The sequence below is a fragment of the Coenobita brevimanus genome, chromosome 51, assembly GCF_032717465.1.
Source record: "Coenobita brevimanus isolate Jiangsu-jjx chromosome 51, ASM3271746v2, whole genome shotgun sequence".
Lineage (NCBI taxonomy): Eukaryota > Metazoa > Arthropoda > Malacostraca > Decapoda > Coenobitidae > Coenobita > Coenobita brevimanus.
Genome location: NC_137004.1, coordinates 1124871 through 1140216, shown reverse-complemented (window position 1 = coordinate 1140216; position 15346 = coordinate 1124871). Strand labels below are relative to the sequence as shown.

At 43.8% G+C, this 15346-nt stretch overlaps 1 protein-coding gene across 1 annotated transcript in view; it reads left to right on the top strand.

Annotated features, from left to right (window-relative positions):
* unc79 (UNC-79 domain-containing protein) overlaps positions 1-15346 on the top strand; it is a 384753-nt gene that overhangs the window by 286996 nt on the left and 82411 nt on the right. The window contains 4 exon segments of the mRNA XM_080272838.1: positions 3373-3387; positions 6032-6125; positions 7782-7846; positions 9424-9538. Coding sequence (XP_080128964.1) covers positions 3373-3387; positions 6032-6125; positions 7782-7846; positions 9424-9538 — 289 coding nt within the window.

Here is a 15346-nt window from a genome sequence, read left to right as displayed (position 1 = left end):
ATATTTTTATTTATTTATTTTTTTTATGTGCTCAACTCTGGGCATAGGCTTCACAGCCTGCTCCCAAGGCCCAGTAGTTCTCGTACATATCATACACCTCTACATGTCACCACTTCGGCGCTAACGCCCATGTACAGTACCCTTTCTAATTTTGGCAGTGTTCTGCATTCTTTTGGCTGTCTTTGGACATTAAAACACACATTGCTATTTGCAATATACAGTAATCCTAAACACTAAGAAAACAGTGCATAAACAAAAAACAGCAAAAGAAAATACTACTAATATGCACAGTGGTCCTCCTAATTTTGGCAGTGTTCTGAGGTCTTTCGACATATTAGACATCAAAACACACATTGGAATATGCAATATAATCCTAAACACTAAGAAAACAATGCATTAAAAAAAAAAAATGCGAAACCCTGCCTATGTGTACAGTACTCCACCTAATTTGGGCAGTTCTTTAGTCTTTCAGCTGTTTTCAGACATCAAAACACATTGCAATATGTGGTGTAATCCTAAACACTAAGAAAACAATGCATTAAAAAAAAACTACCAATATGCACAAAACCCCTCCTAATTTTGGTAGTGTTGTGCAGTCTTTTTGTCATTTTTAGACATCAAAACACATTGGAATAAGCAGTGTAATAAAAACCACTAAGAAATCAGTGCATAAATAACAGTTATTAAAGAAAAAACATAGTACACATACCACCCAGTGAACAGCAGACAGGCGTCGTAACCCACCAGGGTGCAGTAGGTGCACAGGTATCCCATGTGGTCTAGCAGCGAACACAGCCACCTACCAAAGGTCAGAGAACTCCTCCTATTCCTCCCTCTCCACCTGCTGAAGCTGGCTGATGAGTGGGGAAGTGTGGGGATGTGATTGAGCCCTACCCACCTCAGGACTCTGAAGACAGCCGCAAGGATATATCTAATGATGACTCAGTGGCTGTCAATGTGCTCAGTTGTGGGTCCAAGAGTGAAGACTGGGGTCAAGTGGGTGCTGCTCGTCATGGAGGGGAGAAGAGGCTGGCACTCATAGGGGTGGGGGGATTGAAGGAGTCGATCTTCGTCTGACGATAGGTGTGGCAATTTTGTCGGTGGATGACAGCGTCCCTGACTGCCCGCAGATCCATGGCCAGCTTGAGTGGCACCAGCTGCCTGTCGCAATGAGGGTGCTCAGCATACTCTAGCACCTGCCCAGTGCTGGTCCACAGCGCACCAAGACGAGGGAGTGATGGAGTGGGGGGATGGCCAGAGTCAGGGTCCTTGTCCTCTTTGCTTTCCTCTGTCGGCCCTGCAGAGACAGCAGCGTCTATCTCCTCATCAGACCAGCTGCTTTCGAGGGTTATCACGGAGACTTCTTTCCACGTGTTTGCCCAGTTGAATACTGTAGACTTCAGGTCATAATGCCGAAGATTCTGCAAGGTCTGCTCCCCGCATGTGTCCTCAGCCCCGTCCTTGTCCTCCAGCACCACCATCACCTCACTGAGGAACCTCCACCAGTTTAGTCCCTTGGCAGCCACAATAACACCCTGGTCCATTGGCTGAATCAGAGCAGTTGTATCAGGTGGCAGAAACATGCACCTAATGCTATCATCAGCAAGCAAATCCTTCTCAGACGGATGCGTGGAAGCATTGTCCACAAGCATGAGTGCCTTCACCTGGTCGTGAGCGATACCAAGGACCTTCATTTGATAATGGATAACTTCCTTGACAAAATATCTGTGGAACCAATCTCTGAAGATCTTAGTGGTAAACCAGGCCTTCAAAGAATGGTACCACACAACAGACAGGCTATCCATCAACCCATGGAGACAACGTGGTTATTTTGCATGCCCGACAACAGCGGGTTTGAGACGGTGCGTCCCGTTAGCATTGGCACAGCACAAAACAGAAGCACATTGTTTGGACAACTTCCGACTGGGCACAGTCTTCTCCCTATCCTCAGCCAGGGTGTTGGTGTGCAGTTTTGTCAGTGTTATAGACTTGATTAAGCCTCATCCTTGATCAGGCGCTGCACTTTCTGGCAAAATGGGTCTACAGTAAAACCTTTAAAACCTGGACGTCCTAGTCCCAGACACCCCAAGTCCTGGACATTTTGGGCTCAGGTCTTCAGAAACCAAGAATGGCCAAAAACTGGGGGGGGGGGAGACATGTTTTCAACCCTACTTTGAACTTCCCCCATGGCGACAAACAGCTGTGTTTTGGCGCATAGTTCCTCTGTCCAGCAGAGTGCCCCTGCCTCCTCCCCGTTTCCCACCTACCTACCGTCGTGACTGCATGCTTATCGCTATGGCTGCCCATGTGCTTGCTTTTGTAGTGTGCCCTACCTGCTGTTCCTCAGCTGCCTCTTACTCGTGTGTGTGACAATGGACCCGCCACCCGACAAGAGGAAATGAGGGAGATATTGGAGAAGGTGGACACAAGATGATCAACCTCCCACATCCTCCGAGAATTCAGTCTGGCCCGCTGTACCTTGTTCGATGTCAAGAAATCCCTGGACAAACTCATCCAGTACATGGCTGACTTCGCATCGGAGATAAAAAGCAATGTGCAGAGGAAGTTTATGTACCCTCCCAGGTTTGCAGAAATCGACTGCTCCACTCTGATTTGGTATTGTCAACAACTTGCCGCTGGTGTGTTGGTGCATGGTACAGAGCTGAAGGCTGCTGCTGAGAAGTCCATAAGGCTATACGACACCTCAGACTTTAAGGCATCTGAAGAGTGGCTCTTCGCTTTCAAGTTACGGCATGGACTTACCAACCATAAGGCCCATGGCGAAGCTTTGGATGCCAACGAGGATGGAGTAGAAGAGTTTCGGCAGAAGGTGAAGGGCTTGATCAACAGGGAGGGCCTCACTCTCGGTTAAGTCTGTAACATTGACGAAACTGGTCTTTTCTATCACTCGCTGCCCATGAACACCCTAGCAGAGGAGACAGAGAAGCGTATACTTACATGCAAGTTCTCCAAGCAGCGGATATCTGCTTTGTGTTGTGCCAATGCTGACGGCATTGACCAGCTCAAGCCCATTGTTGTTGGCCATGCAAAGCAGCCTCGGTGCCTTCATGGGTTGATGGATGTCCTTTCTGTTGCTTGGTACCATTCTGTGAAGGCTTGGTTCACAGCCAAGATCTTCAAAGACTGGTTTCACCAGCACTTCGTCAAGGAGGTCATCCAGTATCAGACGAAGACACTGGGAATCCCACATGACCAGGTAAAGGCTCTCCTTCTCTTGGACAGTGCACCTGCACATCCATCCGACAAGGAGTTAGTGGCTGAGAATGGCCACATTAGGTGCTTGTTTTTGCCATCTAAATCTACTGCTCTCATCCAACCAATGGACCAAAGAGCGATCATGGCAACGAAGAGGCTGTACCGTCGGAAGTTCCTGGACGAGGTGATGGTTGTTCTCGAGGATGAGGACGAGCTCAGGGAGGGACGGGACATGCTAGGCCTGTGGAAAACCATCACCACTACAGCCTCAAATCAGCCATCTGCAACTGGGCTAGTGCATGGAGGGAAGTCTTTGTCAAGACTCTGGAAAGTGGTTGGTGTCATCTGCTTCTCGGAGCCGATGTGGTGCACAACTTTCTAGGTTTTGACGTGGATGACTTCCATGTGCGTCTTCGTGCGGCTGGTGATGAGGTGGATGTGTACAAAGTGTGTGAGTGGTTGGATGATGACGAGAGTGATCCTGGGTATCAGATCTTGTCTGATATCGAGATCTCATCTTCAGTTGCAGGCATAAGTATCCAGCTGGAAGATTCCGATGAGGACAGCAAGGATGATGTGGACTCCTCTCAGCGTGCCACCACTCCAGCCATCTCCAAGCTGAGCGCACTCCAGGAGCATGTCGAGTTTGTTATGGGCAACCTTGAACACCCAGACTGCGACAGAGAGATGGGGTCCATGGGACTTGTGGAGGAAGTGTGCTCTTTTAGGCAGCGCATCATCACTTGCCAGAATTGCTGTTCCTTATGTCAATCAACCATTGACACTTTCTTCAGGCCCATGACCCCCGCCATGCCCAGCCCTGGCTCCACTCCAATGTGTCACCAAGACATGCCTTCCACCTCCAAGCCACAGCCCAGCACATCGGCCACGGTGGAGTCTCCACTGGATGTGAGTTTGCAACTATCTTCAGAGTCATCTGCAGTGGGTAGCCTATCACCGTGTCCCAGTGACGCACCCCTCAGCCACCTGCAACACCTACTCTTTGACTCTGACAGTGAATAAGCAGCAAAAACTCGCCACTAGACCACATGGGAATTTACAGTGTTGTGCAGTGTTAAGAGCAGAATGTACATTGTTAAGAAGTTAGAATTCAGAGTGCCAAGGGTTAATTGAAGAGTGCAACACAGGTGAGCTTCAAGTGCAGTGCAAGTAAAAAAAGAATGTGCAGTGTTAAGAAATTAGAATTCAGCATGCAAAGTGTGACACTGGTGAGTTTCAAGTCCATACTCACTTTTAATTCCTCATTCTTAGGTTCCTTTTCATTTATTTCATGGTTTCTGTCCTTTATTTGTGTGAATAGGGTCTTAAATTGGTGCTGTGAAGGTCCAGTAGGGAGTTAGTTAGGTGGTTTTCAAAGTTAGGTTGAGTTCGGGTCCATAAGTACCTGTCCAGGGGGCATTTTCCCAAGTCCCGGACATGCCTTTGGCTCTATTACGTCAGATCTTGGAGGGATTACTGTACTTCCTCTTCTGCTGTGTCCAAGGCCTTGCCGTGTGTCTTACGGCTAGTAAGTCCATGGCGAAGCTTGAAGCGGAAGAGCAATCTCTTGGATGCCTTGAATTTAAGCTCATTGTGCAGGCTTGCAAACTTCTCGGCAGCAGCCTTCACCTCGTTCCCATTCACTAGCACATCGGCACCACGTTGGTGGCAAAACCACATCAGTGTCGACTGATCGATAATGGCGTGCTGAGCCTGGGCCATTACCTTCCTGTTGCCCCTACATGTGCCTTCGCTGAAGTCCATTCTGGACTGTGTAAGCTTGTTGCATGACTTCTTGATATCAAACAATGTTGAACAGTCTAGATCATACAGTGCACCCCTGCACAATGTGAACTCACATGGTGCAAATCACCTACAATGCGAGGTCAACCCAGAAAATGCTTATTTTTATCGAATGCGAAATCTATGAATCGAACTTCCCAACATGCAAATCAGCTGTATGATTCCAAGGCAAAAATAGACTTCCCGCCATTACTACAAATGTCGGGCTGGACAATGCGAGTCAGTCACATGAAGGCATGTGGCTGGCAATGAACCAGATTCAAAATGGCAGGTGGCTGGCCAGCTGTCTGCATGCCATCTGCTGGCTTTTCTGGATAAACAAACACTTCTCCTCCATATTGTACCTCACATCCTGTGGTCTGTTTCGTAATGCGTTATTCTGATTCATGACCAAATGAATTTTTCATTACCAAATTGGTCCACATTTGTTAATGAAAAATACCAAATGGCAACCCTGACAGAGGAGGCGGGAGTGAGGAGGAAGGAAGGGGTGAAAGGACCTTGGTGTAAACAGCTGTTCAGCACCGCGCTGCAATTTCAAATTACGGGTGGGAAAAAATTCAGATTTTTTTTTTTTCTCTTTTTGGCCATTTTTGGGTTCCGAAGGTCCAGGCCCACAATGTCAGGTAAGAGGGGTGTCCGGAAAGAGGGTGTCCGGATAGTACGAATATTACTGTATATTGTGATGTTAAGATTAGAATATGAAAGACATTTCTATATTGAAGGGGTTGAAAGTCAGCAATGCTGCTGATAAATGCAGAATCACTGATAATAGATGCATATTGGTGGTGACAGACAGTATATGCTCCACAGTTGTTACCTGGCTAGTGGTCAGAATGCCTCACTCATTGAGAAGGCTTTCCTTAGGTTCAGTCCTCAAGAGGTGACTGGAGGCTTAAGGCTTTTCAGTTACATACCACATCAAAGAGGGTAAAATCGGCTTGGCTGTTACCTGCCACACTTTGAGTGCTACTCATAATAATTTTTGGTACAGGTGTCTGGTGTGGTGAAGAAGACTGAGGATGGGACAGCTGGTGGGTCTATCCTGGAGCGAGTGTGGCAGGCATTTGGAGGATGGACCAATGGCAGTAAGACCTCCAGTCAGGGTGAGGCATACACATACATACACACACACACACACACACACACACACACGCACATATACATGCAATCTCTTATTGAACCCATAGGCTGCAGCAAGCCTACCAGATGGTACATCTGTGGTGCAGGAGATCTGGAAAAGACTGAATATATCACTTCAAGAAAGTTCAAAGAGAATCCAGCCACACATTATTAAAAATCCATACACAAGTATGGTCTTCCCATTGAAAAATGAAGCAAATTTAAAGACTAAGTTCTCTCATTCTGGCAAAGAAGTGAGTTGTAGACACTTTTACCATCAGAGTATATTTTCACTGATTAGTCTCAAGGTGGGTGGTGCATAGCCTTCACCATCACCGCATGGTACAAAAGCTGCATCACCCCATGTATTGCCATTTATTAAGCATAAACATGGGCATAACATCATAAGGAAATGTAAAGATTTGAAAAATTAGACAAGATTTTGGAAGCAGCAGGCTAACAAAGAGACATCTGAAAGGTATGCTGCAGCCAAGAGGCTAACAATTTCAGGATGGCCTCATAATTCCTGTATTTTATTGTGCTGTTCCACACAGTTTAGAGCCCACAGAGTGACCAAAAAATACAGAAAAGACTAATTTTCCCCGAGGAGGCCTGTGCACCCAAGATCGTTGTCAAATAATTACACATTGAATGATTTCATACATAAAATAACGATGATAATGTATGTAAATTTTTATTAGAAAAAAATAGCAAGAAATGGCCATTCTGATGTTTCTAAACCAGGGGCAAAAGTTTATTGTATAGAAATGATATGCCACTTTCTTGTGACTGATTGTGGGGATGTGAACGCCTCATTTTGCTCTTATATTTTCATTTTTTTTTTTCTAGCTGCAGATGATTTTTCTCAGCTTAGGGAGAGAACTCATGTTATGAAGGTACTAACAGAGATAAATTCTAACCCCGTCGCTACAAATGGTTTCTCCAAAGTTAACAAAACTGTTTGCAGGTACAAGGAGTAAAGTCAAATGGAGTATGTCAGTGAACTCAAGGGATTATTACAGTAGTACTGTGTATATATATATAAATACTGTATACAGTATACAGTAATACCTCAATATACGATACCCCTACATGCGGTACCCCGGCTTAACGATGGGGGTAGAAATTGCACCATACCCCTCCTAACGATGGCCAAACCCCGGTTTAACAACGGGTTTTGATTTTTCTTACTGATTTTGATGATATTTTAGACAAAAATTGTGTGTTTAGGTTGATTTATAAACTGCTTTTCGACTTTATTTAATGTGTTTTAGCCACAGATGGGGTGAACATTGTCATTTTGGGGTACAGTTTACGAAGCTTGATTTTACCAGACTTATATTTGACGATATTCAGATTATATTTGTTGGTGAGTTATTTACAGGTGTTAGGCATAGGTTAGCTTCCTTGACAGCTGTTAGGCCATTTTGATTGCCTTTAAACCTGTTTTGGGGCTCATCTGGGTGGGTTTTGGACTTGGTTTGGGGGGAAACCCAAGGCTAGTAAACGGTCCACATTGAAATACATGTTAAAAGTACCTCAGTATACGGTATCCAGCCTAACGATGGGGTTTTACCCAACCAATTAGATCGTTAAACCGGGGTATGCCTGTATATTGAATATATATATATTTTTTTCAGGTAGCAACTGTGAACTGATAGAGGTGGTAGCTCACAAGGATGCACATAAGCCACAGAAAGCCAAGGTATGTTCTTTCTGCTGATTTGGCAGTACTAAACTGGAGGTCTGGTGGTTGTGTGATTTGCTTAGGTTACAGTTGTTTAGGACTCACCACAGAATTTGTTATTAGTTAGAAATGCTACTCAGACACAGAAAGACTGATAATACATCATGCTCTTGTTTTATGATGAGGATGTGTTTGAGAAAATCCATTGCATGATGATTTATCATATATCAAATCAGTTATAACATGTGTTCAGTAGGGATACATTTTTGGCCAAGGGTCATCTACCTGAAAACAAGTTTTTTCTTCACATAAGGTGGTTTTTACTTCACTTCACTGCACTTCACTTGCTGCTTGAACTCGAACACCACACTATTGTTCCATCACTGACACTAACACACGCAGTGGTGACAAGTGGAAAGGCCATCATTGAACAAGCAAATGACCATAAATTTGCACGAGGGTGATTGTATAAGTGAAAACAGCAATTGTATACCAACCAGTGAGGCTTCATATAAGACCATAATCATCACATAAGTAAAAATTCTGTCGTATATATAAAAAAAATAAAAGGTCCTAACTTTTTCGTCATATAAGCACTTCATTGCATGCCAGTTCATCATATAACAAGGACCTGCTGTATATGCATGTTCATTGGGTAATACATAACCATCAAGTAAGTGTTTGGTGGTCTAGTGGGTTAAGACACTGGAAGTGGGTGTGGTCTAAACTGGTAAGAATTTTAATTTGAGGGGTGGTTATGGTTTTTTGGGGTTACAAAATGCCACACAAGCAAACAACTCATCATGCTCACCATAAATGAGTTACCTGTCTTTGAATCCCTCTGTTTCTTGTTGGGCAGTACAGGATTAGATGATGGATGAACCAGGATGGAAAAGGTAATGATACTGGTAGCCCTTATTATAAGTCAGAAGTGTGTTCCAAATGTCATAAATGTGCTATGCACCTGGTACTGTAAATTAGGGGATCTGGTAAATCATGATTACAGGTAGCTGTAAGACTTTACCACGTACTTTTTTATGCTACAGTGGAATGGCCTAAATCGCAGTCTTATGACACTGGGCACATGCTGTGATTTGAGAATTTCACAATTTAGAAACAACTAATCCTATGGGAAAAATTACTTATGAGCCTGTCATTTTGGAAAAGTTGCCCCCGTTACCCCCAAACTGACATCAAACTGGACACCAGTGAACTTTAACAACCTAGAATTTTGTGTTTCCTACCTTTAGGCAGTTTCATTAGCTTAGGACAGAATTTTTTGACCTTCTTTCTGCAAAACATTTTTTTTAAGCTGATTGAAATAATCTAGTGGTAGCAAAAAAAAAAAAAAAAAAAAAAAAAAAAAAAAGGCCTCACTTAACCTCTAGGATATGTGCTGGCAAAATTCTGCTTTAAGTGGTATAATTTTAAGTGAGACATGTTTCTGGTTTAAAGGGAAAAAAAATCAGATCAACTTTATAATAAAATCATAAGTAACTTTAAGTGAAAAATTGGTGTTAATTTATGAAACTCCAAATAAATTAGGGTGAGTACACATTAAATAATGACTAACTGCATCTTGTTTTGTGTCCAAGGGTGGCAGTGGTAGCAGCCGAGGGTCGGGAGAGCAAGCAGAGGCAGGCAATACATCACTGGATGACACCACTGACACATCACACTCTGCTACCATCACTAACAACTCTGCACAGGGTTTGTACTAAGTAATGCTTTTCTTTTGCATGCACCTGACTCTCATCATTGACTTGGTCAGTTCACTAAAGCCCAGTAGTCTTTCTGCATGCTACACTTACATGTTACCCCTTGGGCACTAATATCCACCATTCATTTAATTGGTATACAGTAAATCTGTATTATGTGTCTAGGATGCCTTTTAAAATAGCACAACTTTTTCCATGTAACTGTCTATCACTGTCTGTCTGTTGGCTGATGCCTTAATCCTGTAAAGGGTAGCCAAAAACTGATCACCTCCATGTCACCCTGTCCAATGCCATTTCACTGCTCTGCTCTCAGCTCACACACCCCTCTCTCATATACCTCTCCACTCCTTTCCTCCATCCTATCTTCGGCCTCCCCCTCCCTCTCCCCCCCTCCACCTCACTTGCATACACTCTCCTCATTAGTCTGTCACTGTCTATCCTCTCCACATGGCCAAATAACCTCACTGTATGTCTCTTAACGCTTTCTGTCACATCCACATCAAACCACAACACTCCTTCACTTCCTTATTTGTCAGTCTGCCTCTCAATGTAACTCCACATGCATCTCTCAAATAACTCATTTCTACTGCTCTCACTCTTGACTTGTGTCCCCCCAACAAGGTCCAAGCCTCATTTCCATATGTCAGGGTTGGTATCACAATACTGTCATGCAGTGACTTTTATATTTCCATGCTCACTTCCTTGCCTTATCACTGCTTTCAAAGAACCTGCAACCTTTCTTCCCTGTTGTACCCATTCAAGCACTTCACCATCTAAACTTCCAGCCTTACTCATCACACTACCCAAGTATAGTGCTTAAATGCATTAACATTTTCCATTTCCACCTCATCCAACCTCATCGTACATTCAGTGGCTTCATTGCTCTTGAGGACTATAACTTTACTCTTCCCTACATTCATCATTAGATTCCGTTTCTTACACACTCTCCCAAACTCATTCACCAAGCCATGCAGTTCCCCTTTGTCTTCACTTAACAATACAGTATCATCTGCAATTGCAACAACAATACCGGGATTTTCCAAACACTGCCCTCTCTCATTAGGGTTGCTTCAACATCCACTGCCCTACCTTGTAACTCTTGTATAACCCCATCCATGTACAGATTGATCAGCCATGGAGACATGACACATCCCTGTTTCAATCCAACCTGCAAATAGAAAAATTCACTCAGGTAACTATCCACATTCACTATGGCCTTAACTTCCTCATACATACTCTTCATGGCATTGAACAACTTCCCATTTACTCCATATGTTCTTAATGCTTTCCACATTCCTTGTCTATCCATCCTGTCAAAATGGTTTCTCCAAATCCATGAAGGCTGCATACAACTTCTTTCCCTTTCCTAGAAACCTTTCTACTAAAGACCTAGGAATGAGTATGAGAATCTGTCCCTCTCCCGGTGACGACTTGAGCTGCGTGGAACCACTGTCTGACTCACTTCTTCTTCATTTCTGCAACATTCACGGCCTTTCCTCTAACTTTTGCTCTGTTGAGCATCACCTCTCCTTCTTTAAACCTCACCTTCTCTTTCTAACTGAGACTCAGCTGTCTGAGGCAACTGACAACAAACCCTTTTCTGTATCCCCCTACTTTCTCTATACTCATTTCAAAGCCAAAGGTGGCTGTTCTGTATATATACGCAACGACTTACCTTGCTCTCGTGTTCCTGAACTTGATTCTTCTGAATTCTCTACACTCTGGCTTCGGCTTTCCTGTCATTCTCTGACTAAATATATCTGTGCTGTTTACTTATCCCCTAATTCTACTGACTATGAAAAATTCTTTGACTATCTTACTTCTACGATGGAACACATTCTATCCATTTCTCCTTTCTCTGAAATCTCCATTTTAGGAGATTTCAATGTTCACCACCACCTTTGGCTCTCCTCTCCTTTCACTGATCCACCTGGTGAACAAGCCTGCATCTTTTCTATCCTTAATGACCTTGAGCAGCTTGTACAGCACCCTACCCGTATCCCAGACCGCCTTGGAGAAAGCTCCAACATACCTGACCTCTTCCTTACAACTAACCCTTCTGCATACACTGTTAATCTTTTCTCTCTGTTGGGCTCCTCCGATCACAACCTTATCACCTTAACCTGTCCTATCACTCCGGTACGGCCTGTGGACCCTCCAGGAAAACGTCGTCTGTGGCATTTTGGAGCCACGGATTGGGAGGCCTTCAGGCAGTACTTCTTTGATTTTCCCTGGAATGATTATTGCTTCCATGGCTGGGAGCCATCTGAGTGTGCCTTGCGCATTACTGAGGTTATTCTCTCGGGCATGGAAGCATACATTCCTTTCTTGTATCCTTTGTCTAACGCAAGAAAATCTTGATTTAATCACGCTTGTTCTAATGCTGTCCGCAACAAGGAGAGGGCCTACAAAAGGTACCGGAGCCAACCCACCCCTGAATCACATCATCTTTACATTTCAGCCCGGAATTGTGCTAAGTCTGTTCCTCGCCCTGCTAAAAATAATTTCATCCGTACTAAATGCTCTCAACTCTCCAACTCGAATTCTTCCTGCTCCTTCTGGCACCTTGCCAAAGACCATTCTAACAACTTTACCTCATCATCCTTCCCTCCTCTTTTCTACTCTGATGGTTCTGTAGCTATTTCTTCTACTGATAAAGCAGATATCTTCGCACAGACTTTCTCCTCCAATTCCACCTTAGACGATTCCAGTGCTGTTCCTCCATCACATCCCCCCTCTGACTTCCTCATGGCTGATATTAAAATTTCTTCAGTTGATGTATTTTCTGCCATCACTGGCCTCAGTACTAACAAGGCATATGGGACTGATAGAGTCCCTCCTGTTGTTCTCAAGAACTGTGCTTCTGTGCTTACACCCTGCCTAGGCAAACTCTTTCGCCTTTGTCTATCAACTTGTACCTTTCCTTCTTGCTGGAAGTTTGCTCTCATTCAGCCAGTCCCAAAGAAGGGTGACCACTCCCAACCCTCCAATTATCGTCCAATTGCCTTAACATCCTGTATTTCAAAAGTTTTCAAGTCAATTCTCAATAGAAAAATTTAAAGGCATCTTTCCTATCACAACCATCTTTCTGATCGTCAGTACGGGTTCCGTCAGGGACGCTCCACTGGCAATCTTCTCACCTACCTTTCAGACTCCTGGTCATCCTCTTCCCAGGACTTTGGTGAAAGCTTTGCCATTGCACTTGGCATCTCTAAGGCTTTTGGTCGAGTCTGACATAAATCTTTAATTTCCAAACTGCCCTCCTACGGTTTCTATCCTTCTATCTGTGCCTTCATCGCTAGCTTCCTTTCTGGTCGTTCTATAGCCGCTGTTGTAGACAGCCATTGTTCTTCTCCTAGATCTATCAATAGTGGTGTTCCTCAGGGCTCGGTCCTATCACCAACTCTCTTCCTTTTATTCATCAGTGACGTTCTAAGCTGTACTGTACATCTAACCCTATCCACTCATACGCTGGTGACCCCACTCTTCACCTTTCCATTCGGTTCCTGCAACACCCATCTCAGCAGTTACTTCAACAAACAAAGGGTGAGGCTATGGCACACCTAATGTCTGACTTGGCTCGTATCTCTGACTGTGGTAAAAATAATCTGGTTGTTTTTAATGCATCTAAGACTCAGTTCTTACGCCTATCAACCCGACACAATCTTCCACAGGTATACCCACTAATGTTTATTAATATTCAGCTTAATCCTGCATCATCCTTGAACATGCTTGGGGTTTCATTTACTCAGGATTTATCTTGGAAAGATCATATTACATCTCTTGTAAAATCTGCTTCCAAGAGATTGGGTGTGCTAAGCCGACTCCGTTCTTTCTTTACCCCTGCTCAATTGTTGATTCTATACAGGGGTTTTATCCGCCCCTGTGTGGAGTACAACTCTCATGTGTGGGGAGGCTCCCCACATACAGCTCTTCTCAATTGGGTGGAGTCAAAGGCTTTTTGTCTTATTAACTCTCCTCCCCTTACTGACTCCCTTCAACCTCTGTCTCTTTGCCGCACTGTTGCATCCTTATCTCTTTTCTATCGCTGCTTTAATGGTCACTACTTCTCTGAACTGTCTGCATGCATTCCTCCACCTCTACGACGGGCGCGTAGCACCCATCTAGCAGCAAACTCTCATCCCTTTTCTGCCCAACTCTCTAATTCAAGAGTTAACCGTTACTCCCAGTCCTTCATTTATGCAATAGGTCAGCTCTGGAACTGTCTCCCTCTGTCTGTATTTCCTGCTGCTTATGATCTCCAGTCTTTCAAACTCAGTGTGTCCAGGCATCTTGAAATAATCTGATCTTGAATTTGGCTTTCTATTGTATTTTGTTTTTTTTCTTGGAGGGAACTGTTATTGCGGGCTCATGGCCTTTGGTTCCTTCTTCCTCGCATGAAAAAAAAAAAAAACTGGTACTGTAAAATGGGAGAATCTGCAGATCAGTTTTATAAGTAAAAATGAAACTTTAATGCTGTAGACAGTTTTTCTGTAATTTACCAAGGAAATAACAGAAAAAAAAAAAATGCATGAATTAGTGGGGCTTGGCCTAAATTAATCAATACCCTGATTACCAGTGTCCATCTTGTACATAGGTTTTTTGTTGCAGGAAGAAGAAGAAATGTAGGAAGATTTTGCACTCTCTTTTCCTTGTCCCTCTTGCTGAACAAACTGTTGTGATTCATGATAATTTTCCTCTTGTAACTAAGATCTGTTTTTGCAAGAGCAAGAGACATGTAAAGCATTTGCACTGTCCTTGCCATTCCTGCAGAAACAAATTACAATTATTATTGGGAGTTGATCATAATTTTCTGTATGAATCTGCTGCCTGGAATATACAGAGTAGTGCATATGATGTCATTCATAACCATTTCAACCTGAGGATATCTTTAAAACTTTCTGAATTTCATTTGAGTTGGTTTTGTTCAGCTTAACACGTTCAGTCTGAGTATCATATCATATCATTTTTATAAATGCCCAAACATGCTTGCATGCTTCGGCCTTGGTCACCGAATAGCAGCTCTTCATGCTGCCATATCTCTGGGAGCCTCCCTATTTAGTCCCTTATCCCTGAGGTCACACTCTGTGACCCTGTCCCAGGTTTTTGTCGGTTACCTTCTTGAAACCCTACCGCCGACGTTCACAGTTTTCACATTAATTTTGTGTGTTTCATTTATAAAGGCTCCAACATGCTTGCATGCACCGGCCTTGATCACCTAATGGTGGCGCTCCATGCTGCTCAGTCTCAGGCAGCTACACTATTCAGTCCCTTATCCCTGAGGTCACACTCTGTGACCTTGTCCCAGGTCTTTTTCAGTCTTCCTCATGCATCCCTACCCCCAGCATTAACACTTCTCACTTTCTGCACCCACTTGTCATCACCCATCCTCTCCACATGTCCAATCCATCTCAATCTGCCTCTCCTCATCACAACACCAGTACAGTCAGGTCCCAATATTCACGGGGGTTATGTACCAGAACACCCCACAAATATTGAATTCTGTGAATAATCCAAACCTTCTGCAGAAGTTACTGATTTCGTTGTTTTAGCTATTCCTATTACCGATAAGCCCTTTATAACACCTGTAAATGCATTTTATGACACATAAAGACATCCTAAAAAGACACTACATGATTATCCTTGAACAATTCTGGGTACAATACAGTATAGTGTACAGTAATGCCCTGATGTACAATACCCCTAGATGTGATACCCCAGCTTAGCGATGAGGGTACAAATACCACCATTGGTCAGGTAAGGCTAAGTTATTTGGTCAGGTGAGGCTAAGTTGTTTGAT